Source organism: Chionomys nivalis, chromosome 20 (assembly GCF_950005125.1).
Source record: "Chionomys nivalis chromosome 20, mChiNiv1.1, whole genome shotgun sequence".
NCBI lineage: Eukaryota > Metazoa > Chordata > Mammalia > Rodentia > Cricetidae > Chionomys > Chionomys nivalis.
This window is the reverse complement of record NC_080105.1, coordinates 35,146,317-35,171,967: the sequence shown is the minus strand read 5'-3', so window position 1 is coordinate 35,171,967 and position 25,651 is coordinate 35,146,317. Positions and strand designations below refer to the sequence as shown.

At 35.0% G+C, this 25,651-nt stretch overlaps 1 protein-coding gene across 16 annotated transcripts in view; it reads left to right on the top strand.

Moving 5' to 3' along the window:
- Pcm1 (pericentriolar material 1) overlaps positions 1 to 24,246 on the top strand; it is a 96,165-nt gene extending 71,919 nt beyond the window's left edge. For 7 of the 16 annotated variants that reach the window (XM_057752803.1, XM_057752811.1, XM_057752809.1 and 4 more), the window contains 15 exons: positions 1,230 to 1,402; positions 1,714 to 1,845; positions 3,012 to 3,132; positions 3,938 to 4,096; positions 4,319 to 4,458; positions 6,963 to 7,097; positions 13,348 to 13,545; positions 15,007 to 15,069; positions 15,326 to 15,461; positions 15,857 to 16,017; positions 18,476 to 18,548; positions 19,584 to 19,840; positions 22,514 to 22,606; positions 22,687 to 22,801; positions 23,862 to 24,246. In XM_057752803.1, coding sequence (XP_057608786.1) covers positions 1,230 to 1,402; positions 1,714 to 1,845; positions 3,012 to 3,132; positions 3,938 to 4,096; positions 4,319 to 4,458; positions 6,963 to 7,097; positions 13,348 to 13,545; positions 15,007 to 15,069; positions 15,326 to 15,461; positions 15,857 to 16,017; positions 18,476 to 18,548; positions 19,584 to 19,840; positions 22,514 to 22,606; positions 22,687 to 22,801; positions 23,862 to 23,887 — 1,982 coding nt within the window. In that variant the 3' untranslated portion in view covers positions 23,888 to 24,246. The remainder of the gene's footprint in view (positions 1 to 1,229; positions 1,403 to 1,713; positions 1,846 to 3,011; positions 3,133 to 3,937; positions 4,097 to 4,318; positions 4,459 to 6,962; positions 7,098 to 13,347; positions 13,546 to 15,006; positions 15,070 to 15,325; positions 15,462 to 15,856; positions 16,018 to 18,475; positions 18,549 to 19,583; positions 19,841 to 22,513; positions 22,607 to 22,686; positions 22,802 to 23,861) is intronic. The other 9 variants (XM_057752808.1, XM_057752804.1, XM_057752812.1 and 6 more) reach the window with 5 other exon arrangements.
- The last annotated feature ends 1,405 nt before the right edge of the window (positions 24,247 to 25,651 follow it).

The following is a 25,651-nucleotide window of genomic DNA, read 5'->3' as shown; positions in this document are numbered from 1 at the left end:
CATGTGGATATATTAAGCTATGAAACTGTGAGGGGAACTTTAATCCATCACCTTTAAAAATGCACAACCATCTTAAGGAAATACTGGCTAGCTTGCATGTCTTTTACCTTGTGGAAATGAACACTTGCTCGTGTAACTTAGCCAGTTAGTGCAGAGCTTATTCTTTTTCATTAGAATACATTATTTCTGCATTATCTTATCCCTGTCTGCAAAAATGATTACATCTTCATGTTCTTTGCATGCTTTTTAAAAAGCGACATATATTGAAACTCAGCATTTTTAATTTTTCTTAGAATCATTATTTTTGAAGAAAATACCTAGATACTTTCAAGTTCTACTGATGTTCTAGAAAGATTACAGAATTTTGCAGTTAGAAGAACCACTTAAATGTGAGCTGTTTTTTATTTTGTTTCTGTTACTAGAGAGAACACAAAATTTCTTATTTGTCTTCTGAAAAAATTTTAAGGCTAAGCATATTATTCAAAGGCCCTGGGACTGGTTTCCATCACTACACACCCCACAAAAAGAGTATGACTTTAAAAATGTTGTCATCAGTTTATGGGACAGTATTTTAGCTAAATAATAAAGTGATATGGAGTGTCTGTAAAACTAGCAACTGTAGTTGGGCACCTTCTGCTCTGATTGAACCAGTTATATAAATACGACATTGTAGTGAAATTGACCAGTTATGGCATAATTGTACAGTGTCATGCTGTAATATATTTTTTCCCAATATTAAGAAACAGGTTTCCTATTTCTTAAATGAAGTTTGTATTACCAAAATAAAGCAAAGTTATGTTAATCTAGCTTATTGCATTCAAGTGCTTATAGATTTCAGTGATTAGTCCCATGAGGTACATACAATTTTTCAGGTTGTTTTCAGCCAGTTTTTGGCTATATAGCCCAAGCTGCTAGTTTTAACTTGCAGCCCTTCCTTATGTTCCACATTGCTGGATAGGCTATACCTCATCTGGTCACTTTTTTTTAATTGAGATTAATTTAATATTAATTTTAATTCATAATTGATATTCTCTGTGGCATCAGATATTGCTATTATTGAATTTAAATATTTTAATCCATACTATTTATCTCGATATTTTAGGATTATTTTTTAAAGTCCTGAAATAGAATTATGTTCAATTAAAGCTTAGAAAATGATGACAGATTAATATGGAGTTAATATGAAGGTATTATATTGTTGTTTTCTTGATTCTTTTTTTATCTTCCAGAAACTGGAAGTGATTTTTCCATGTTTGAAGCTTTACGGGATACTATTTATTCTGAAGTAGCTACATTAATTTCTCAAAATGAGTCTCGTCCACATTTTCTTATTGAACTTTTCCATGAACTGCAACTACTTAATACAGACTACTTGAGACAGAGGGCTTTATATGCATTGCAGGTATATGGTACCTCATATTCTATCCGTTTACTCCATGCTTATCCATGGTAACTTTCTTAAGTGAGGCATATCCTTGCTCTCTATGCCATTAAATTTGTTCTCTGCTTTTTGCACCATTTTATTTTAAACTTCTTATGTCTTTACATGCATTTTCTATGATATATATGTGTGTGTATGTGTGCCTTTTATTTAATCTATAAAAAGTACTTTATCTTCCATCCCCTTTGAATTTTAAATTTGTAACATAAATTTGGAGTTAAACATATATATGTGTGTGTGTTTTATATAAATGTCTTCATTTCCTTATTTAGGATATTGTATCCAGACATATTTCTGAAAGTGATGAAAAAGAAGGAGAAAATATAAAGTCTGTGAATTCTGGTACTTGGGTAGCATCAAACTCAGAACTTACTCCAAGTGAAAGCCTTGCTACTACTGATGATGTAAGCCAATATGATATGTTAAATGTGGACCTACTGTCAATATATAATAAACAAAAGTTGAAGTTAGAGCATATAGTTGATATTGAGCTTTAACAAATGATAAATTAAGAATCCTGCAATAGCTGGGCAGTGGTGGCCCACACTTTTAATTCCAGCACTTTGGAGGCAGAGATAGACAGATCTCTGTGAGTTCACAGAAACCTGGCAGCCTGGTCTACAGAGTTAGTTCCAAGACAGTCAGGGCTGTTACACAGAGAAATCCTGTGTCAAAACAACAACAAAAAACTAAAAGAACCCTGCAATAGCCACACATATCTTTAATGTGTATTTAATAAGTCTTTGTTGTGTTCTTGAGAACATTTAGTAGGTCAAATACCAATCAGATCACAGAAAAAAAAAAACCTGGACAAAAGAAAATCATTCCAAAAAATGATCAATGTAATTTAATGTATTCTACTTAGACAAATTTTTTAATCAAGTATAAAAAACATGGAAAATGGTAGGACACTATTATATGCCAGATACTTGGGAGTGGCTTATTTACAGGTTCAGGCACTGATTCTTACCTCTACGTCAGTCCGAAAATGGCGATCCTGCTTCTGGGAATCTCAGAATAAGACTGTGATTGAGAACTGTCTCCTTCCGTTTTATGATCCTCTCTAGTTCTGGGATTAAGGGCATGCATCACTACTGCCTGGTTTCTGTGGCTAGCTAGAGTGGCTACTTGGAAAAAAGATGTGTGGTAATTGCTGCCTGGATATAGGGCTGGCCAGTGGGGTTGTTTTACTCTTCTGATCCCTCAGACAAGTTTTATTTATTAAAATACAAATGAAATGCCACTACAAATGAGATACATAAAGGATCTAGAGATAAAGTGTCAATTAGAATGTAAAGATAATTTAAAATGTTAACTATCAATTTATAATTTTTAATGAGAGTTGGCTTTCTTATTTTTATTTATCAAGGAGGTTCTCCAAAATTACTTAATATTTTAATATTTTTAATGTTCTAATAATGGGTTTTATTGTGGTCTTGTCTGGGTTGATTACTCATGCAACTTCTTAGTACCCTTTTTGGTATATGGTTTTATGGAAATAAGAGTTTCTGTGTTAGATGGAATATTTAGTGCTTTAAATGGAATATTTAGTGATTTTTGTTTAACTTAGGAAACTTTCGAGAAGAACTTTGGAAGAGAAACACACAAAATAAGTGAACAAAACGATGCTGATAATGTGAGTGTCATGTCTATATCTTCCAACTTTGAGCCTTTTGCAACAGATGATCTAGGTAAGCAGAGCTTTCTTAATAATCTTGCATATGACTTTAAGATTATCTCTTGGCGGTTTTTGAGCTGTTGACTAAGGAAATAACTAGGATGAACACACAAAAAAATCTTATCAGTCTAAATCCATGACTCTTGTTTATTCCTTGACCTGGGGCAAATTATCTACTCTCTATAGGTATGCAAATGCTGAAGAAGTAGGACCCATGTCTAGTTTGCTGTATTCTTGGGAAAATCATTGACCTTTCAGATATGAACTATAGTAGTTTTGCTTTTTAAATGAAACTTTATTTTTCCTTAAGGAGAAAGATCATCTACTTAGTTATTGAGGAAAATCCATGGTTTCTCCAAACGTGTTTTCAATAAAAATGTGAAGCTAATAGTTTGAGATAAAAGCTCAAATTTTATAACAATCCTTTTACTTAACTGGTTATGCAATCTGAAGCAATAAGCTACTTAAGTGCTGTCATTGTAGGATCATTTAAGAATTAAACAAATAGCTGATGATGATGTACATGAAGTGCCTCATTAGTACAGCAGTTAAGAGCACCTATATCAGGTAGCTCACTGCTGCTGTAGTACTACAGGTGCCTGTAACTCCAAGGGGATCAGTACCTTTTCCTGGCCTCAATGAGCTACCCACACACATGTGACATTCTCTTACACAGACACGTATATGTCCATACACATATAAAAATAGGTCTTTAAAAAACTGATTTTACTTCCTTGTGTTCAGATTTTTATATTTTTGAGAGTATGGGAAAAGATTTGCTTTTACATATTCTAGGAATATTTCTGTTCCAAATTCAGGTAACACCGTGATTCACTTGGATCAAGCATTAGCCAGAATGAGAGAATATGAACGCATGAAGACTGAGACTGAAAGTAACTCAAATATGAGATGTACTTGCAGGGTTATTGAGGATGAAGATGGTGCTGCTGCTACTACCACAGTCAGTAATTTAGAAGGTGTGTTTTTAGAGTGATCAGAAGTAATAATCAAAAGTTTTTATTTAATATTAGTGGTTTTATTACTGCTTTCTTTTGATTATAAGGACTGATAAAATACTTGTTTTTTCCTTTGTTTATTTTAGAATAAAATTATTATAACATTCTATAAGATGTTATATAAATGTGTATATATCTGTGTTTGTCATTGATATTTTCTGATACATCATTTTTCTTAAAAAGTAGAAACTCCCATTATTGAGAATCACGTTTCATCACAACCTATAAGTGATGTTTCTGCTGTCCCGTGTCCTAGAATAGATACTCAACAACTGGACCGCCAAATTAAAGCAATTATGAAAGAAGTCATTCCCTTTTTGAAGGTAAACAATTTTTAAAAATAAATCAGCATATATAATTGCTAACAGTGTCTATATAATACGTACTTGTAAATAATGCTATTAACAGGGCAAAGGAAAAAAATGTACAAGTGAAATTTGGTTGGGTGTAGTAGTGTTGCATGCTATTCTAACATTCAGGAGGCATAAATAGGCAGAATTCTGAGATCGAGGCCAATTATATATAGTGAGTTGTAGGCTAGTTGAAGAAGTAAATTGCTTTTTGAAATTGGATCTTATGTTTTCATCTAAAATAAGAATTTTTAAATTGCACTCTTTTCATCTAAAGTAAAAATTTTAAATGTTGGAAATTTTAAAAATTGGAAATAAAAATATAGTTTGCATTTCACCCAGATATGGAAAACTATAAAATATACTGTCATAGGCTCATTTTAAATTTTTCTTCCTGTTACTTTTTTTTAAAAAGTTTTTTCCCTTACAGTATATTCTCATCATTTATACTCCCTCATCTTCTCTAGATCCTCCCCACCCATCCAGTTCCATGCCTCCTCTTATTTCTCTTCAGAAAACAGGCAGATAAACAAATCAGAATAGAATAAAACAAACAGAAAGCAGCAAAAAATTCCGAGAGGTACACAAACACACGGGGGGAGGGCACTAAAACAGAAAAATAGACTATCTAAGCAAAAGTACAGTAAGGTTAAAAAAAAATGCTCAAAGCATTATAAGATGTCTGTTAGATATATTTGGTCTATAATGTCATTTAACTCGGATGTGCCTATTTTTTTTATCAAAATGATCTGTCTTTGGTAAGGTCACCCACTGTTGTTTTGGGTTTAATCTGTGTTTGAAGAGCTGATTCAGTGGTTAAGAGAATTTGCTGCTTTTACTGAGGACCCAAGTTGGGTTCCTAGCACTCAGCATGTTGTTTCACAAGTAAGTACAATTCCAGGGGCTCTCCCGCCATCTTCTGGCCTCAGACACTGGGAACAAGTATGGTACACACACATGAACTTAGGCCCCTACACATACTCATACAGTTTTAAAGAAGGAAAGTCAAGAAAAGGGAGGGCATGAGGAAGCTTTCCAGGTGGTAGAATAATTTTTAAAGATTTTTTTCTAAATGATTACAATATTGGAAAAGTGATTTAGTTAATGGTATTTTTTAATGTAAAATATCTTTTTAATATGTTGTCTATGTTGACTTGTTAGAAACCAAGCATGGTGGTACATACCTGTAGTCCCAGTAGTCAGTAGGCTGAAGCAAGAGTGTCAAAAGTCAAAGGTCAGCTTGAGCTATGTAATGAGACACCATCTTAAGAAATCACTTAATAGTCTTTGGCCCCTTGCAGAAAGGAACTGCCTTGGCACATGAGCTTATTTATGTTTTATGTACTTAGGTCAATCTTTGGTCTCATGTAGTTTGGCCACCTCCTTGTTAGTGGAAGAGTGGAATTTGACATGGAAAAAGGATGATGGGATCTGCTTAAATGAATTAATAGCAGAAAAGGAGATGAGAACCTTGAAAGTACTTGTTACAGGTCTGCTCTAGACTGACCTTGAGAAGCTAATCAGGCTAAGGTTTATTTCATAATTCACATATAGTTTAGGGTTTTTGTGACAGAGTTTTAGTATATAGCCATGGTTGGCCTAGAACTAAAAACTGTCTCCTCCTGCCTCCCCCTCCAAGTGCTTAAAATCACACACATGCCACCACACTTTTTTTTCACAAGGTTTCTAAGGTGCAGTTAAGAAGAGACATGCTCTATGTGTTATTTTAAAAAGTTAGAAAGACATCTCATAATATTTAGAGGCAGTTTTAGTTATTGATATGGGTACAGGTATTGCTGGTGTGGTTACTAGCAACTGTTAGGAGGACACCATGACCGTGGCAAGAGAAAAAGCATTTAATTGAGGGCTTGCTTACAGTTCCAGAGGAATAGTTCATTAGCATGATGGCTGGCATAGCAAGTGTGGCTGGAGTTGTTGAGAGTCATTAGCAGTAGGCAGAGAGAGATTGGACCTGGCATGAGCTTTTGAAACCTGAAAGCCCTATCCTCAGTAATACCCATTCTCCAGCAAGACTGCACTTCCTAAACCTAATCCTAAACAAGCAATCCACTCCAAGGTGGCTAAGATTGAACTCTATGAGCCTCTGGAAGCCATTCTTATTTGAAACACCATAGACATAATAGAGAGGAAATTAGGTAGAAGGTTGGTAAGATTGTAAACATGGTGAAATTATGAACTATAATCAGGAAGACAGACAAATTGAAAGGTTAGCATGCATAATTCTCCTTAGTACAGATAGGAAGTGATAGAAAGTATTGGAATAGAAAATTTCTTTATTGGTCATTTTCTAGTGTATGGGTTAAAATCCCCAAACCTCAGTGTATATACTGTAGAGACTGGCCAGTATCTCTGGAAAATGAGAAGCTATGCAAGAGAAACAAATTTCAAATTGTGTAGATTAATACTTTTTCAATAATAGATGAGTTTATGTCCTAACCTACTAGGGTTTTTCTTAGGAGCACATGGATGAAGTGTGTTCTTCTCAACTTCTCACTTCAGTAAGACGTATGGTTTTGACCCTTACCCAACAAAACGATGAGAGCAAAGAGTTTGTCAAGTTCTTTCATAAACAACTAGGAAGTATATTACAGGTAAGAGTTTATTTTTGCTTGTTACCTCCATACCATTTAATTAGGCATCTATTGTCATTCTCTGATATTATACAACTTACTCAAGAATCCATTGTAATATTCGTTTTTGGATGGCATCGTAATATTATCTCTTAGTTAAAAATTTAAGAGGACTTTCTGTATTTTAATTTAATATGGCCATCTCTGAGAATTATCCTAACTCCAAGAATATTTTATTGGTTTAAAGGAGCTGGAGAGATGACTGAGCTGTTAAGAGCATTTGCTGTTCTTTTAGAAGATCTGGGTTTGATTCTCAGCACCCATGTCAGGTCACTCAAAACTGCCTGTGACCCCAGCTTCAGGGCTTAGGAATTAGCCACTCTCCTTTTTTGTTTTGTTTTACGCATCTGTACACACTTGGCATATCCTCATAGGTACATAGACGTGAACAAAAATGTTTTAATCTGTTTTTTTATCTCCAACATTTTTTAATTGATATTTATTGAGCTCTACATTTTTCTCTGCTCCCCTCCCCACTTCAGTCTATCGAGGTCTTTGAAGAATTTTGCTGGGATTTTGATGGACATTGCATTGAATCTGTAGATTGCTTTTGTTAAGATTGCCATTTTTATTATGTTAATTCTGCCTACCCAAGAGCATGGGGGATCTTTCCACTTTCTGGTGTCTTCTTCAATTTCTTTCTTCAAAGATTTAAAGTTGTCATACAAGTCTTCCACTTGTTTTGTTAGAGTTACTTCAAGATATTTTATGCTATTTGTGACTATTGTGAAGGGTGTTGATTCTCTGATTTCTTCCCTAGCCCTTTTATCATCTGTGTACAGGAGGGCTACTGATTTTTTTGAGTTAATCTTGTATCCTGCTACATTGCTGAAAGTGTTTATGTGTTATAGAAGTTCCTTGGTAGAATTTTTGGGATCACTTATGTAAACTATCATATCATCAGCAAACAGAGTTTGACTTCTTTTCCATTTTGTATCCCCTGATCTCCCTTTGGTGTCTTATTGCTCTAGCTAGGACTTTAAGAACTATATTGAATAGATATGGAGAGAATGGACAACCTTGTCTTGTTCCTGATTTCCTTGGGATTGCTGGGAGTTTCTCTCCATTTAGTTTGATGTTGGCTGTTGGCTTGCTGTATATTGCCTTAATTACATTTAGGTATGTATCCCTGCTCTCTCCAAGACCTTTATCATAAAGAGATGTTGTATTTTGTCAGATGCTTTTTCGGCATCTAATGAGATGATCATATGGTTTTTATTTTTCAGCTTGTTTATATGGTGGATTATGTTGACAGATTTTCTTATGTTGAACCATTCCCGCATCTCTGGGATGAAGCCGACTTGGTCATGGTGGATGATGGTTCTGATGTGTTCTTGGATTCGATTTGCTAGTATTTTGTTTAGTATTTTTGCATCAATGTTCATGAGTGAGATTGGTCTGTAATTCTCTTAGTATTGTCTTTCTGTGGTTTGGGTATCAGGGTAATTGTAACCTCATAGAAAGAGTTTGGTAATGTTCCCTCTGTTTCTTTTGTGTGGAATAATTTGAGGAGTATTGGTATTAGTTCTTTGAAAGTCTTGTAGAATTCTGAGCTGAAACCATCTGGTCCTGGGCTTTTTTTGGTTGGGAGACTTTTGATGACTGTTTCAATTTCTTTAGCAGTTATAGGTCTGTTTAATTTGCCTATCTGGTCTTGATTTAATTTTGGTAAGTGATATTTATCCAGAAAGTTGTCCATTTCCTTTTAAGTTTTCCAATTTTATGAAGTACAGGTTTTCAAAATATGGCCTGATGATCCTCTGTATTTCCTCTGTGTCTGTTGTTATGTCCCCCTTTTCATTTCTGATTTTGTTAATTTGTATATTCTCTCTCTGCCTTTTGGTTAGTTGGATAAAGGTTTGTCTATTTTGTTGATTTTTCTCAACCCACTCTTTGTCTCATTGATTCTTTGTATTATTTTCTTTGTTTCTGTTTTGTTGATTTCAGCTCTCAATTTGATTATTTCCTGCCTTCTAGTTCTCTTAGGTGAGTTTGTTTCTTTTTGTTCAAATGTTCTGTTAATTCACTAGTGTGAGATTTTTCCAGTTTCTTTATGTAGGCATTTAGTACTATGAACTTGCCTCTTAACACTGCTTTCATTGTGCCCCATAAATTTGGGTATGTTGTGTGGTCATTTTCATTGAATTTTAGGAAGTCTTTAATTTCCTGCTTTATTTCTTCCTTGACCCATTGATGATTCAGGTGAGCATTGTTTAATTTCTATGTGTTTGTGGGTTTTCTGGGATTAGTATTGCTGTTGGCTTCTAGTTTTAAAGCATGGTGATCTGATAAGGTGCATTGAGTTATTCTAATTATTTTGTATTTGAAGTTTTATTACCAAGTATGTGGTCAGTTTTTGAGAAGGTTCCATGAGGTGCTGAGAAGAAGGTATATTCTTTTCTGTTTGGATGGAATATTCTATAGATGTCTGTTAAGTCCGTTTGAGTCATAACATCTGTTAGTTCTCTTATTTCTCTTCATTTTTTGTCTGATGACCTGTCCAGTGGTGAGAGGGAAGTGTTGAAGTCTCCCTCTATTAGTGTGTGGGGTTTAATGTATGATTCAAGCTGTAGAAGTGTTTCTATGACAAATGAGGGTGCCTTTGTATTTGTGCCATAGATGTTCAGTATTGAAATTTCCTCTGGATGGATTTTTCCTGTGACTAATACGAAATGTCCTTCTTTGTCTCTTTTGACTGATTTTAGCTTGAAGTCTATTTTGTTAGATATTAGGATAGCTATACCCATTTGTTCTTAGGTCCATTTGATTGGTATATTTTTTTTCCCAACCTTTACTCTGAGATGATGTCTGTGTTTGAGGTTAAGATGCGTTTCTTGTATGCAGAAGAGGGATGGATTCTGTTTTCATATCCAATCTGTTAGCCTGTGCCTTTTCATAGGTTAGTTGGGTCCATGTACATTAAGGGATATTAATGACCAGTGGTTGCTCTCTCCTGTTAATTTAGTTTTCATTGTTGGTCATATTAATTTGTGCAGTTTTTTCTTCTTCAGGATTTGCTGTAATGAGATCATCAATTGACTATGTTTTTGTTGGTGTAGCCATCTTCCTTGGGTTGGAGTTTTCCTTCTAGTATTTTGTGTAGGCCTGGGTTTGTGGCTAGGTATTGGTGAAATCTAGATTTTTCATGGAATATCTTGTTTTGTCCTTGTATGGTGATCAACAGTTTTGCTTGGTATAGTAGTCTGGGCTGGCATCCGTGGTCTCTTAATGTCTGCATAATGCTTGACCATGACCTTCTGGGTCTACCTTTATATTAGTTGGCCTTTTTCCTTTGCAGCTCTTAATATTCTTTCTTTACTCTATATGTTTAGCGTTTTGATTATTATGTGGTGAGAGGACTTTTTTTTGGATCCGGTCTATTGGGTGTTCTGTAAGCTTCTTGTATCTTCATAGCGTTATCTTTCTTTAGGTAGGGCAAGTTTTCTTCTATGATTTTGTTAAATAAATTTTCTGTGCTTTTGAGTTGAACTTCTTCTTCTATACCTATTATTCTAAGATTTGGCCTTTTTATGGTGTCCCATATTTCATGGATATTTTGGGTTAAACTTTTTTTAGATTTAATGTTTTCTTTGACTGAGTATTTCCTCTATCGTATCTTCAGCACTTGAGATTCTCTCTTCCATTTCTTGTATTCTGCTGTTCATGCTTGCTTTGTGGTTCCTGATCTTTTTCTCATGATTTCTGTTTCTACAATTCCTTTGGCTTGTGTTTTCTTTATTGTTTCTATTTCAGTTTTCAAGTCCTTGAATAGTTTCTTTTATACATCTTTAAGAATTTCAAACATTCTCTTGAGGCTATTTTTTAGATCATTTTCTTCTGGTTTATCCATATTTGGTTGTTCAGGTCTTGCTTTTATAGGGTCTTTAGGTTTTACTGGTATTTTGTTGCTCTTTGTGGTATAATATGTGATTTTATCTTTTCTCCTCATCTTTTCCTCTAATAGGTGTGGTTGGGGCTGTCTGAGATTCTGCCGAATAATCTTCTAGGTGCCGGTGAATCCAAAGCTCAGATGGTTGTTCCTCGTGGTACACTCAGTGTCACAGTTCTAGTTACGTCGTTGGTTATTTCTGTTCCTGGAGATAGCTCAGTGCTCCTGTGCTTTGGTCTGCTCCCTTGGAGTTTGCTGTCTTAGGCCTACTCTGGCCTGGGTTGCTGGCTTTGATCTGTAAATCTTGGTCTGGATCCCCTCCTGCAGAAGTCCCTGGCTTGGAATTGGACCTGTTCTGGTGGAGATCGCTGACTCTGGATCTGGTTGCTGGTTTAGTCCTCATCCACCAATGTTCTGGGACTGGTTGGCTCCCAGAGCTGGATTTGCCCTGGCCTCTGCTCCCGGTGGAGCTGTCTCCTCAGGCCCTCTCTGTCCTAGGAGTCTCAGTCAGTCCCACTCCTGCGGAGTTTGTTCTGTAATCTGGTTTGATATTCTACCATGCGAATAGTTTAAGACTGAAAGAAAATCATGCTCTGATTTAATTTTAAATAATGAGAAATTTTAGAAGCTAGAAACCAGCCTCTAATTAGAGAAACTTTTTAGAATATGAATAACCTTGCTTATATCATAAAAGTAACTGTTAGTATGTGTTTGATTATTGGCATTTCACTCTCCTTATCTGTTCTATTTGGAGCCTTTGAAGCTCCTCTTGTCTAGATATTCATAATAGCTGAAGGTTACCGTGAACTGTGTCCATGCCACTATGATAAAACAGAACTTATAATGAACCTATTTGTTTTATACCTGTTATCTGACTTCCTTTATTTCCTTCCCTCCCACACTGTCTAACCTCTAGTAATTACTTTCTAATGCTCAGATAAACTTCAACTTTAAATTATGTTGAGGCCATGATTCTTAGCTAGAGAAGACTTTTGTGTCCCAGGGGACATTTGACAGTGGCTGTAGGTGTTTGTTTCACATAGCAGGTAAAGTGGGATGGAGATAAGAAGGGAAGGAGGAAGAGATGTGCTAGATAGAAGCCAGGCATGCTGCCAAACTTCTTTCATTTTCTTCCTGGTTTTTTTTTCCTACAAGGTCATGTCTATTTAAGAACAAAAGTTAATTTAAATTAAATATTACCTAGAATCTTTTTTCTCCTCCTCCCCTGTTCTTCCCTCCCTGTGTCTCTGCTTTCTTTCATGAGCTAGACCTCAAGGTATTGGTTTTGAATTTTTTTTTCCTGAACTCTGTTCAGAAGTTTTGTGTTGCAAGTCTCTTAGCATACATGCTATTTCTGTGACTGTATAGATAGTGTTTCTGTGTTGGGCAGTAGCTAATGTGACACAACATTGTAGTTTACGTTTTCTCTAAGTAGCGTAGCCCATATTTTTGCAAGAAAGAAAAAGGGAAGTCCTTTATATAAAATAGCACAATTACTCATATGATGATGCTTTGTTTCCTCTTGAGTAGAAGTAATGCTTACTTACAAACTTATTCTGGAGACAATTTTAAATGAAAATGACTGGTTGGCTAAATGTAAAGGAAGAAACTAGCAATATTTGGCACCGTGTTGATGAGGAAAAGAGTTTATCCTCACATGGTATTTAATATATTCATTGCTGTAGTGCATATATAGTTCCTACATGTACTCCCTGGGAACTTTTGGGAGATTCGGAGTCTGTTTTACTTTTTTGTGCCCAAGATTTATATTAAGAAAGTACTGTATTTATAGATGACTGTATATTATTTTCTTCCCCTTGTTTATACTCTAAATGAGGCTAGCAAGATGTCTGCTTTATAATAGAATATTTCATAGTAATACTTTAGTTTCAGGTTTTCCAATACTTTGGAAAGTATTGGAACACGGACAATGGCAGTAGACGTGCTAATGTGGATAGGGGAACTTCAGGTCTCAGTCATACACAAAGAACTAACGTTATACAGCCTGAGCAAGTTCTGCTTATCTGTTTATGTACACACACACACTTACACACACACACACTGTGTAACCATGTATTGAAGTAAGGGTGAAAGAGCAAGCAAGGGTATATGGGAGGGTTTGGAGGGAGGAAAAGGAAAGGAGAAATAGATCATTAAAATCTCAGAAAAACCAGAGGCTATATGTATATACATATAAAATATTAGGAATATTGGTTTTCTCTAGGCAAGTATTATAGTTTAATCTTTTAAACCACCTGCATTGTTTTATCTATAGTTGAAGTTTACTATGATCTTAAAATTGTTTGTTTTATCTTTAAATAGGATTCACTAGCAAAATTTGCAGGCAGAAAACTGAAAGACTGTGGAGAAGATCTTCTTGTAGAAATATCTGAAGTGCTGTTTAATGAGTTGGCTTTCTTTAAGCTCATGCAAGACTTGGATAATAATAGTACAGCTGTTAAACAGGGATGCAGAAGGAAAATTGAAGCAGCTGGAGTGATACAGTCTTATGCTAAAGAGGTAATTTTCCCTTTGCTTTTAAGAATATCTATCATTAGCCTGAAATTACAGTCCTTGATCATTATTAGTAAATAAACTCTCATTTGACCTCAACAAGATCAATTATTTTTAGTAAAATCATAGTCAAGTGTGTAAATCAGTACATGGGCTACATATTAAACTTAGGATTACCACAAAGGGGAGAGCAAAAGTGCAGACAGGAATGGATGCTAACTCTGAATTGTGATGTGTCCAGTTCACTTCAGTATTGCTTGCTAAGAGCTCTAAAGAGGAGAGAACCTGGATCTAGTTCCTGGTCAGCTTTCCTATGATGGCTGTTGCCAAATGCCAGGGAGTCTCCAAAAATATGTATCACAAGGAAGTCACTTCCAGCCAACAAGCATCTGTTCATTGGCTAGGGCTCTAGTTTTTCTGCCTTGTTAATCATGACTGCATGTGAGACTGGATCGTTAATTCTCCTGTAGTGGAAGACTTACTAGGAGGCTTTCCTTGTAAGCACGCTTTCCTTATTCTCTGACCACAAGAAGGGAAAGTGAGCCAGGACCCAGACAGAGAAACCCATCTAACTTAGATTCTAAAATAGAGTTAGGCCATTTTCTCTATAGTGCTCCTGTTTTTATTCTAGACAGAATTCATTTCAACCATTGCTAAATACATAAAGAAAATAAAGTTGCAGAATACCATAGTAATTCCTGGAAAAGAAGTCTTTTAGTCTGTGTTAGATAGGCAGTCTCCTGAGACTCTTGCCAGGGGCAGAAATATGAGTGTAGACCTGAAAGACAGAAGTTCATCATGAGGAAGGGGGAAAGCTTTGCATAGAGAGAAAATTCAGTGTAGTGATTCTAAGGCAGAGTTGAGCAGTTGAACAAAACAGGGCCATAAAGACAAAAGTCTTCTAAGTAGAGTGGAAATGTGAGCTGGTGATAGGGTACTTGCCTGGAATGCTTGTAGGTTCTGAACCAAGCTATTGCAAAGGAAGTCAAGTGATAAGAATGGAAGTGATGCCATAGGGATAGTAAAGAACTTAACAATCAACTTGTCTAGGTATATAGTAGGAAACAAAAATTTGGCCCATCTCAAGGTAGAGATGTGAGGTTGTCCTTTGATCTCTACAGGTGTACACACACACACTACACTAATAAGGACTAAAATATGAGGTTATTCTCTGGCCTCCACAGGCACACACACAATATACATATTCATTTAGAAAAATAGACAATGAGAGAAAAATATGAGATGTGATAAAGTAACATATCTATAAAACTGAGAAATAAATGATAAGCTAATGTCTTAGATTGGCGTGCAAGCACACATATTTTTGACAGTTGAGTAAGTAATTCCAGTGGTTTATATGTGAATAATTATAGACAAAAAAAGCTGATTTGCTGGCTTATTAAGATTAGAAAAACTGGAATTACACAAGTATTCCTGCTGAACTCTATTTAATTGATTTGCTATTAGGCCAAAAGGATTCTTGAAGGCGATCATGGCTCACCTGCTGGAGAGATTGATGATGAAGACAAAGTATGTGCTAACTTGTGTCTATAAATAATGCTTGTAGAACAAAACACAATTTTAACACCTTTTATCTTAATTCTTTTTACAAGTAAAGTATGTAAATGTCTTTTCTTCTGACAAACCAAAGTTTTTCTTGTAAAACAAAACTAGAATGTCAAAAGTAATTCTTTATAACAGAGTGGTTATTATTGCTATGAAAGCTTTACCATATATACATTTTTAAAGTACTCCAAGAGTTAATTATTATTTACATTGTTTACAGGACAAGGATGAGACTGAAACAGTTAAGCAGACTCAGATTTCTGAGGCATATGATGCCAAAGGTTCCAAAAATGTAAGATCTGATGTTTCTGATCAGGAGGAAGATGAAGAAAGTGAAAGGTGTCCAGTGTCTATTAGTAAGTTTAAAGGCTTTGAGACATATTTGTACATACGTTTTCTGTAGTGATGCATTGAGATTTGAGTCGCAGTATCATTAGGACTGAATGATCTGTGTAACCTGATTAAATTACCTTCCCATTCTGCACCACAGTTTTGAAGTGTACACTGATTTGAATACTTCAGATATAGTATAAACAGTACCTGTATCACTCAGTGATACAATAGACAGTCACCATTACTAAGATTGTGTGGGTGATGTGGTGATGCACAACAGTAGGAGACTGAGGTACTGGGATAACTTCAGTTCAGGAGTTAGAACCAACAACACAGTGAGACTTACTTCATCTGTACACCCACCCCCATCCTGAAGATGAATTTGTGAGTTACTAAAATTTGTGTGTAATCAACTTAGATCTGTCTAAAGCTGAAAGTCAGGCTCTAACTAATTATGGAAGTGGAGAAGATGAAAATGAGGATGAAGAAATGGAAGACTTTGAAGAGAGTCCTGTGGATGTCCAGACTTCACTTCAGGCTAATACTGAAACTACAGAAGAAAATGAACACGACAGTCAGGTATTCTGTTATAAACACCTGTCCTATCTCAGCCACTGAAAACAAGAGTCTTCTGAAAGCTATCAAAGTGTGTGCTTTTTCCACCATCATTTTCATAATTAGAAAACTAGTTATTGAAAAATTAGTGTATTTATTTAGACCTGAAACATTCCAGGTATATGACATATGTATTTAATCCCAGTAATATGGAAGCAAAGGTGGACAGATCTCTCTGAGTTCAAGGACAGCCAGGGCTAAACAAGGAGACCCTGTCTCAAAAAGAAAATAAACACTTACTTTTATAATCTTTAAAATACTTTAATCTTTTTTATAGTAAGTTATAAAACTATAAGATACTTTAGAAGATACGAATAAGTTTCCTATTTTTCTCCTAGTCACAAATAATATATTTTATATCATAAAATCATTTGTTTTTCTGCATTTATTTTATCTAAACCAAGAGGCTATACCTGGTACAGTTTCTTTTGCTGTTTACTTCTGTTTTTTTGAGTGACTGTGTATGTGTATGTGTGTGTTACTTTAAATTTATGTTTAATATTTAGACTTCGTCAAGCAATATAAATATTTTCAGCTGCTGAGCCAAGTTAATATTGTTACCGCTTCTTTATATATCTTCCACCACATTTAGTAATTGTCTCCATTTTTATTAGCATTCTTTGAACATATACATCCCTGAGTATTCTTGTTCTCTAGTAGCTGTCTATACAAGGCTCCCCACAAAATTTGGTAGATGGAGCTAAATGATTTTTTGTTGTTGTTGTTTTCTTCTTCAGATATTATCCCTTTCTGCTGTATTCTAGATCTGCTGAATAGTTACCAACCTAAGAATCCATTTTCTCCATTATCTTCATCAGGTTTCTATTTATGGAATCTAGTCCTTTGTCTTGTGATTTGTGACCTTATCTCAGTGGTAGTAAACCATCTAGTAACCTTCTGAGAAAATGCATAAAAGGTTAATATTTTTAGATATTACATATTTTTTAAAAAAAATCTTGAGTGTTGAAGGTACTTTCCTTAGAGATTGATCTTACTGCTTCATCATCTTGGTCAAAGAGCTGCTTCGCAAATATCCTGTGATTTCTTCATTTTAACCCTATGTGTATTGCTTTGTCCTGTTCCCTACACTAAAAGATTTCCAGCCCCCAAACTTCTGGAGTTTTACAGCTTTATTGTGATTTTTTTTTCTATCATCTGGGTATTTGTTTAGTTTTTCTCTATTTATATTCTTTTCTTATATTTGTTAAATTTCTTTATTTGCCACCATTTTCTCGTCTGTCTGGAAATTATATATCGTAAAATAGTTAACTCTTGGTTGATAGCTCATTTTTCCCTCTGTTCTTTTTATTGTCCCATTGTTTTTATCATTTTGCTTTATTTTTTGGACTGTATTTCGGATCTTAATACTTGTATTAATTAGTTTTATTTCAACTTTCATACCTACTGTGTCTAAAAGCCTTTAACATTTTTCTGATTGTTTTATATGATGTCATGTATTTTCATCAATACTTGAAAGCTTTAAATATCTATCTGTTGAACCTTGACTGTTTAAAGATTTATAGAGATGAACATACACTCACATACACACACTATTTTGAAAAAAATGGCTTGGGTTCTATGGAGTTTCTCTATAAGGCATTTTTATAGGCAGTTTACTTTCTGATAGAAAGTTCCAGTTGTAACTTTATATTGGTACTTTCATTGGAGTGGTTTATCCAAAAACTGTTCTCCGTTCTCCACCCTGGGTCATGGAAGTTCCACTGTTGGTGTTCTTGATTGAGTGGGTAGAGTAGGTTGTACTTAGATTAGACCCTAATTTTCTTCATGATTTTTTTTAACCAAGTCCTCACTTTAATGCATTTTTTATTCTACCTCTCTCTCTTCCCACTCTTAGCTAGCTAGCTAGCTCAGTTCTATAAAACATCATCTTCCATCTTCTGTGAGGTTGGACATAAAACACTAGGAGTCAACTACTTCCTAAAACAACTCACCAGCATCACTCCTTGTGATGTTAATCAACCTCTGTTTTACTATTGTAGCCCTCACTGGCAGCAGGTACTTCCATTTGTGGGATGAATTCAGATCCTGTTTCTTCCTCTGCTACAAACACTTGACTTTGTTCGTCTTTCTCTTCTTTATCACTTCTGCTTAAGGGTTTCAGGTCACTTAAGGGTTACAATTAAAGATAGCCTTTCATTTTAAGATGAGATCCTGAGAAAAATAGTAAAAACTTATAGGATCTATTTTATTCTGTCATTTGTTTTGTGCTTATCTAAGAAGGAAACCTTTTTAATTACCTATCTTTCAGTTATTAACTAAAGCCTCTTTGAAACATTTGAGAAGAGACTGTTACATTTTTCTTTTTATAGCTCTGGGGTTGGACAAGAACCACATAGTATTATCATTTCTATAGGGACCACATATTTTTAGGTCTTGCTATTAAAACATATTTTTCTTTTAGGTTCTACAACATGATCTTGAAAAAACATCAGAAAGCACAAGTGTACCATCAGACCAAGAACCAACTAGTAAGAGTAAGAAGTCTAAATAACCCCAAGTTTTAGATTCTTTAAAATATTTTTCAATGTGCTTAAAACTAAAAAAGTAGATTTTAATTCCTAACTAATGTTAGTATAAAGACACTTTGGACTTAATGTACTTAATGTCTATCGTTGTTATGCTGATAAATGTACCCCAAGCTGGCCTTTGAACTCTTTATGTAGTTTAAAGATAACCTTGAACTTCAGATCCTCTGCCTCTACCTCCTGAGTCATTGAATTGCAGGTATATGCACCCATATTGTACATCCAACTAGGAATTATTTTCCATTTGTTTGTTTGTATATTTATTTTGAGGCAGGGGTCTCAGTATATAGCCCTGGGTGGCCTGGAACCCCCTATAATAAATCAGGCTGGCCTCCAGATTGGAAATCTGTCTGTTGTTTCCCACATTCTGGAATTAAAAGCATAAGGACCCTTGGTCACTACAAGTATCTTTATTTATTTACTTTCTTAAATGTGTGTGTACCTAAGTATGTGCATGTGTTCCATGTGCATGTAGTGCCTACAGAGGCCAGAAGAGGCTACCAGAACTGCAGTTGCAGGCCATTGTGGACTACTTGGTGTGGGTGCTGGGACCTGAACTCCAGTTCCCTGTGAAAACAGCAAGTGCCTTTAACGACTAAGCTGTCTCTTCAGTTCTCCCCACACCCTTTTTTTAGATTTATATTTGACAGATATTTATTTACAGACTCTTTAGAGAAAAATGAGGGAAGTTTGTTTTGTTTTCGTTTGTTTTAAAATAATACTCATTTTAGGGCTTTAGTCTTAAAAATCCTAATTCATTATTCCTAATTCATTGAAATCACTTGGCCTTCAGGAATTTAAATTAACATGTTCCTTGCTAAATCTGTTCAGCTATACTTGGGAACTATGATAAGGAAAATCTGGATAGGGATCTTTTGGGTCTTACATGTCTTGATTACTCTCATTCATAATACTGTCTTTACTTAGCGTAAAATTGAACAGATGCTTCATTTCTGTAATGCAGAGACTTTCTTTTGATGGCAGATAACCAAGACAGCTCTCCTGTGAAGCCTTGTTATCTCAATATCTTGGAAAATGGACAACCCTTAAATAGCACTGCCCATAAGGACTCACTCACTACCACTGATTCATCTAAACAGCCAGACCCTATGCCATTACCCTTAACTGCAAGTGAAGCTTTAGTGCCTAGAGTCAAAGAAGTGAAATCTGCTCAGGAGACTCCCGAGAGCTCTCTGGCTGGAAGTCCTGATACTGAATCTCCCGTGTTAGTGAATGACTATGTATGTAATAATTACATTTCTAAGTATTTTTGCCTTTTCATTTCTGTGTAGATTTCATTTTTGAGAGTAACACTTTGAGCATATAAATCAAACTTCACTTTGTGGTTAGGTTCAGAACCTGCAGAACATTTAATCTTTCTTATTCATGCTTAGTTTGATTGGAATGTGGTTGTAAATTAAATGACCATCTCAAAAATTGAAGGTTTTATAGTTTTGAAAGCCAAAAAATTTAGTTACAGATGACACAGGAGTTCCTGTTCAGACCTAAAGTGCTAGTGATTCATGAAGCATCAGTTAGTCTCTTAGACTATTGAGGTTTTACTTCTTAACTGTTGGGGGCAATTTGAAATCCTTTGATATACCTGAAGGTATAAATTTGGGGTATGGCAGAGACCTGTTCAACAGAGTCAGTATTTGTATGTAGCAAATTACAAAACAACATACTAGGAAATTATACTTACAATAAGTATATAAGTTTAGTTTCACTCTGAACCTTGATTTCATTTCAGTTTAATAGCAAACACATTAGTTTGGGGATGTGTGGGTTGCGTATTTTTAATATAATTTTTCTTAGCAAAAATGAAGAGATTTGTAGCATAATATTTGAACCTCGAAGGGTACAATGAATCCCTCTCTCCTTTTTGTTTTGGCATTTTGAGTTTGTTACTTTGATCTGTCCAATCTGTAATTTGATAGGGAGACAGACTGGCCTGGAACTTTAGGTGTTATCCTGCCTCTGTCTTTTGAGTGCTGGGATCACAGGTGTCTGTCACCACTTAAACATTGGTTCATTTTTTAAAAGTTAAAATTTACTGTCTTTCAGTGGTATTTTTATAGTTATGACTCACAAATTGGTCAGAAAGGGAACTGAGAATGTTTCAAAAGCATCAATAGGAACATACTCTTATAAGTTGCTTAGGTTTTTCTTTTTCTGTGTACACTTAAGCATTTAAAGCCCTGAAAATTACTTGATTTAATCTTCAAACATTTTTGCAATATTTATTCATTTATTTGTTGGTTGGTTGTTTTTTTTGAGACAGGGTTTTTCTGTGTAGCGCTGTAGACCTAGCTGTCCTGAAACTCACTGTAGAACAGGATGGCCTCGAATTCACAGAGATCAGCCTGCCTCTTCCTTCTTAGTGCTGGGATTAAAGTTTAAAGGCCACCGTCGCCTGGCCTATTTATCTTATGTGTATGTGTCTGAGTGTTTGTATGTATGTATGTACATAATATATGTTCAGGATTCTATAGAAGTCAGAGGAGGGCATTGGATCACCTGGAACTGGAATTGCAGAAGGCTATGAGCAACCATGTAGGTGTTGAGATTTTTAAACTTGGGTCCTCTAGAAGAACAGCCAATGCATTTAAACACTGAGTCATTTCCCCAGCCCCTTTAAAAAATACTTTTTATTATATTTAGTTGAGAAAGAGAGATGGGGTGGGGGTGGCATATGTGTGTGTGCACCACAGCACATGCGAGGAAGTCAGAGGACAGCCTGCCGGAGTTTGTTCTCTTGTCTACATTGTGGGTCTGGGGGGTGAACTCAGGCTTAGCAGCAAGCACCTTAACCAGATGAGCCATCTCATTGCCCCTATCCAGTTTCTTCTTACATGTTTGTTTGTCTTTGAGACATAGTCTCTCTATTTATTCCTGCTAACCTGGAGCTTGCTATATGAAGAGCAGACTGCTTGCCTTTGTTTGCCTCATGAGTGCTGGGATTAAAAGCATGTGTTACCACATCCAGCTTGATTTATTCTTATTATTTTTATTTTCAATTTTTAGGCAGAGATTCATGCTGAAAATTATTTTTTCTCAAAACAGTGAAACGGTCAGTGTTGTATTCTCTGAAGAGTAATCTAATGACTGCATAAGAGATACGTTGTTTGGGGGCTGGATAGGTGATAAGTGCTGACCTCTCTTCCAAAGGATTGATTCTTATCTCCCACATGGCATCTCACCACTGTCTGTAACTCCAGTTCCAGGGGAGCCGACACCCTCACACATTCATGCACATAATTTTTTTTTTAATTAAGAAAAAGATGTCAGAAGAACGTATGCAATTGCAGAGTGGATGGTGATGATGATGCGAGAGAGAATGCACCCTCAGGGTTTTACTGAGGTAGCTAATAGATAGTAGTTTTTAAAATTGCAAAGGATAATTAAGGAAAGAAGAGAATTCAAGATAAAGAGAAAGAATTGGAGATGGTCACTAAAGTAAATTGCTAAATTCACAACTAGTATTTCTCTATGAGCCTTAACAAACATAACTGGAAAAAGCTTATATTACATTCTGAATATAATTCTGATGCATTCTATGAACATAAACAATAAGGATGAGGGATATAGTGAAATAGCTCTTATAGTGTATGCAAGACCCTGGGTACAATCATCAGTACCACCAAAGAATTGCTGGTTAGTATTTGTCCCCCAGTGTAACTACTATTATTCATTCAGCCTTTGTGAACTGGTTTTTTAACTGTGGGGCAGGGCGGGGCGGGGGGGTTCAACAGTATGCTCAAAGCTGTAGCTATGTGCCCTGTTTAGTGAAGTATACATTCTTAAATTAGTCATATAATCCACCTTCTTTCTAGGCATGAGTAATTTAGATTTTGATGCAGAGGTGTTGTGCTTTTTGCTTTTGTATTGTTCATTAACTATAACTTATCTTACAGGAAGCTGAATCTGGTAACATAAGCCAAAAGTCTGATGAAGAAGACTTTGTGAAAGTTGAGGATTTGCCACTCAAACTGACAGTCTATTCAGAGGTATTCGGCTCTCTTCAACTAAGCTTATCTTTGTAACAAATATTAGATGAAAGATTATACTTTTAATTTTCATTCTAAAGGCAGAGCTAAGGAAGAAAATGGTAGAAGAAGAACAGAAAAACCATTTATCTGATGAAATATGTGAAATGCAGACTGAAGAATTAGCTGGAAATTCTCAGATACTGAAAGAACCTGGTAAAAGTTACCAATTTTAATTTTGTATTGAAAAATCATGATCATACCAGTCTAGTTTGTTTTTGAAAGATACTATTTATTCCTAAAAAATAGAAGGCTACTATTGGAAAAGGGACAATCTGTCAATTAACCCAGCTGCTTGATTCTTTGCAAATTATATTAGATTATGTTTTCTATTTATAAAATCTTTAATTTTAATAAAGTACTAGATGCAACTCTAATGTTAATGTTTTATGGTTTCTTAATGCTTAAATACGTGTAATATCTTTCATCTGCCCTGTAAAAAGTGTGTATTGCAATCCATTTTCCCCTTCTTTTATTGTGTTCACATTACTTTTGGGTTTTTACCTTTATTATTTTAAATGTCCTTTAGCCTTGTTTGTTGTAGAAAGTTTAAAACCATAATGATTCTTAGGAATTTTATTCAGATAAGCACACTGTTTTTACAATTGGACTCTCCAATTTCCTTCTCTGTGGATGCAATGGTACAACTTCTGAGTTGCTCAGAGCAATTTTTATATCAAAATCAAAGCATTTTCTTTTTATTATTCTCTGTCAATAGTTAGAATCTTATAATTTTTTTCCTTGTTTTTCTGGAAGTGAGGTGTTGAACAGAACATGTAGATCAGAGCTTCCCTTTCAGCTCAGTGCTGCCCATCTGAATACATGGCATCTCTGTGGGCTTCAGCCTGTCCTGGTTGGCTAAGCTGCAGCTCTCTTCTCATAGAGCCTCATATACTTAAGGCATTCAAGGAAACCGTTGGGCTCTAGTGTGTCCTCCAGCCACTCTTCTTTTGTCTGCATTTAATCATCTCTATAGTTACTTTCTTTTTCTCCTAGTGGAGTTTTTTAGAGAGAAAATATTTACTCTGTTTCCAATCATGAAAAACAAATCCTCATTCTATGTTTTGTAGGGGAATATAGACTAAATTCACATTTTTTTTCTGTTATGGTCTTATATGTAAAGTAAAAGCTTTTATGAAAGAGAATATTAAAAGTAAATTTTAGTAAAATTTGATTAACTCATTTATAAAATATTATTCATTATTCTTCTTTTCAGAAACAGTGGGAACCCAGAGTATATGAACTGTCTTCAGGGACTCATCTAACTCTCTTACATAGTCAGTCCATATAAAAAGACACTAAATAAAGCTGGGTTTTGATCTGTATAAAATGTAAATTAGTTTGACATTTTAAATTAGTTTGATGCATTTTTGATGGGTATGCTAATCTCTGCCCATGGCAGTTTAAAACATCAGAATCTGAATCCTGGACAGATTCAACCCTTGACACACGGTGGGATTTTTCTTTTTATTTTATTATTACTATTATTATTATTATTATTATTATTTGTTCTGATCTTGACCCCTGTCCTTCATTGTGATGTTTGGTATGTTAACTTTAAAATGTAGTTTTAAATAAAGTTTGAACTTATCTGTAAAGTATGCTTTTGGGAAATTTTGTTGAATTCTGTGCAGCAAATTGCTGTTTTATGTAATTTAACACTCTTCAGAAACAGCAGTGGCCAAGAATTAGAGAAATACATTATTTAATCTGAAGCCCAGCCTTAGACCAGTCTTCCGAATAATGACAGTGTTGCTGCTTTTGGGTCTGATGTTCTTGTAGTCACCTCCAGGTCCTGTGTAAGAATAATGTAGATTTTATAAAGGTAACCAGGAATCTGTATTCATAGACATGTCAATCATCTAGATTGTGTACGAAGTTTAGATGATGTTAGAACATCACAAAATTATCTATTAGATTAATATTTTCCAGAGTTGCAAATCCTGTCCTATGTTGCTTCATTCTAAAAATTAATACAGAAGCTTTATATAAATGTAGGGAGTATTTCTGTACAGACAAGTAGCATTCTAATAAATTTAAAATGAAAAAACCAAACTCTTTTAAGTAGAATAAATAGAACTAAATTTATGTAACAGAACATTAATGCCTTTGGACAAATATGCCTTTTGAGATGATAATTTAAAACCAAAGCCTAAGAGTTGATTTTGTGTGTCGTGAGAGAGAAGCAAGTTCAGGTGTTAAGAAAGTCCCTATGAGTTCTTCATCACTTAATAAACCAACTTTAAAGAGTGCTTTGTCTTCCGAGTCCATCTGTGCTTACCACAGCCCTGATCTGGTACTAATTATTGCAGAGCCAGCTAGCCGTGAAGAAGTCAGTCTTACAAATTGTTACTTGAAAAGCAGTAGTGTGAAAGATAGTTCCAAATATCCTCTTCAATTTCTTAATAGTTGTCTAAAATACCCTGTAAGAACTTGGTGATATTCCTTTAAAATTCTCACTTGCTTGATAGCTTAATATAAATGTCTAGTCAAGGAATATCAAATGATGATTTCCCTATGAGGACTTTTATTGTATTGTTATTTAATTTAAGTCCATATATCTTGAACTTCATTCAAGTTTATTTGGAAAACTACCAATCCAGAATCAAGGATTCTTACCCAGTTGGACTGACTTCGGGGACATTAGAACAGTAATTTATATGTACAAAAAGCTATGTGTTTTCCAGACTGAAAGCAAACCGTTTTAACCCTCAAGGCAAGCCTTACATAATTCAGTGCATCCCCCCCCCCCCGCATGCATACAGTGGAAGAATTGTATTTAATACGTTAGCTATTACCATGGTACCTATGAACTTTATCAAGCTAGTTTATTTGACTTATGTTATAGCTGCTGTCTAGTATGGTTTTTTTCATATTTTAGTAGATAATTTAGTTTTAAAATACCCAGAGATTGAGAACAGATAATGTGTGTAATATGTTTTTCCTAGTAAGTATTGCTCAAAAGTTAAATAAATTAAGTATTCCCCTTTGTCTTAATTTTTAAGT